Here is a 1,538-nt window from a genome sequence, read left to right on the forward strand (position 1 = left end):
CCCCCTCTCTCACGGTCCCCTTACAGCAGTGTCCGGTACCTTTTCCATGATGTCCTTATTTTGTCTGCAGGAAACGCAGAGCAGAGCGGACGCGACCATCAGCAGGATGAGCTTCATGTTGCGGCCCCGCCGCTGGCCGCTGGCACGGAGCCGGACGCCGGCCGCTCCTCTCCTCGCTCTGACGGCCTGTGTGGCCCGAAGCACCAGGTCTCCTTACATCCTGGTCGGCCCGTGTGCACCGACCCGTGAAGCTGGGCAGGGAGCGTTCTCGGATGTCTAATGGAGACGCACAGTTCAATGCTGTGCACCGAACACCCCAAGCTCTGTCTGTGCGGTTCCAAGCCCTGAAGGTCCGGGTGCTCTGGCATGTGACCGTGTCATGTCCGTGTCATGTCCGTGTCTGGGCATGATTCGTGCCCTGCGTGTTCACAGCTGCGTGTGCCGACAGCCAGGAATTCCTCCAAACTCAGCCTTGTCTCTCTGCTTTAAAAAAACATGTTTTTTGGAGACAGGGCCTCCCCGCAGCCCCAGCTGGCCTGGAACTCGCTCTGTAGACCGGGCTGGCTTCGAACTCACAGAGGTCCTCCTGCCTCTGCCTCCCCAGTGCCGGGATTAGAGCCGGGCACTCTCAACCCTGAGGCTTTATGCCCATCCACACTTCAGAATCCGGGGCCTGGTGTCCTTCTGAGTCGACAGACTGGAGGTGATGGCATCTGTCCCCGAATCTCTGTCCTCACGGTAAACGGCATTGGGACACAAGGTGCATATTGGCTTCTCCTGACACGCTCAGGTCAGTTTTTGAAGACGTGTGCCTGAGGCTTAGCCGCAGGAGTGGAAAAACTCACACACACCTGTGCGAATCCCTGTACACCAAGTCACAGGTCACAGTGGGAAAAGCACCGAGAGCACCGTGCTCAACGCATCCAGAGGCCGTGCAGGGTCGTTTGCACAGGATCGTGGTCTAGTCCTCCTGACTGTTCAAACAGCTGTGATGACAGTTTCCACATGACAAGAATATAGCCTTTAATTGCTGGGACAAAGTTACTCTTCTCTCACTTCCATGTTAATCCTGTTCCATTATAGTCCAAAAACCCAAATTTTGACATCTATGAAAGAGCTCAACGGCCTCAGGCACCACCCTGAAATCCTACCGGATCAACAGAACAGGTGGGTAACATTTCTAATTTCTTATATTTTATTTTATCGTTTGTCTTTTTTGACACCGGGCCTCCCTGTAGCCCCAGCTGGCCTGGGACCCGCTACGAACACCAGGCTGGTCCGCGACTCACAGAGATCCGCCCGCCTCTGCCTCCCGAGCGCTGGGATTAAAGGCGTGCGCCACTATCCCCACCTTAATATTTTATATTTTAATGAACTAATTGATTAATTGATTTCCTGTTTCTGTATGGATGTGTGTGGGTATCCACAGGAGCCAGAAAAGGCTGTTGAATGTCCTGGAGGTGGATTGACAGGTGGCTGTCAGCTGCCCATCAAGGATGCTGGGTAACAAACCCAGGACGTCTGCAGGAGCAGCAAGT

General features: G+C 54.6%; 1 protein-coding gene across 1 annotated transcript in view; it reads right to left on the reverse strand.

Moving 5' to 3' along the window:
- Positions 1–1,152, reverse strand: part of LOC103747216 (probasin-like) — a 17,709-nt gene extending 16,557 nt beyond the window's left edge. Inside the window, exon 1 of the mRNA XM_008849565.2 lies at positions 40–1,152. Within this exon, the coding sequence (XP_008847787.2) occupies positions 40–117 (78 nt within the window). The 5' untranslated portion in view covers positions 118–1,152. The remainder of the gene's footprint in view (positions 1–39) is intronic.
- Positions 1,153–1,538: the final 386 nt, after the last annotated feature.

This window comes from Nannospalax galili, unplaced genomic scaffold, assembly GCF_000622305.1.
Source record: "Nannospalax galili isolate Female #2095 unplaced genomic scaffold, S.galili_v1.0 scaffold3005, whole genome shotgun sequence".
NCBI classification, from domain to species: domain Eukaryota; kingdom Metazoa; phylum Chordata; class Mammalia; order Rodentia; family Spalacidae; genus Nannospalax; species Nannospalax galili.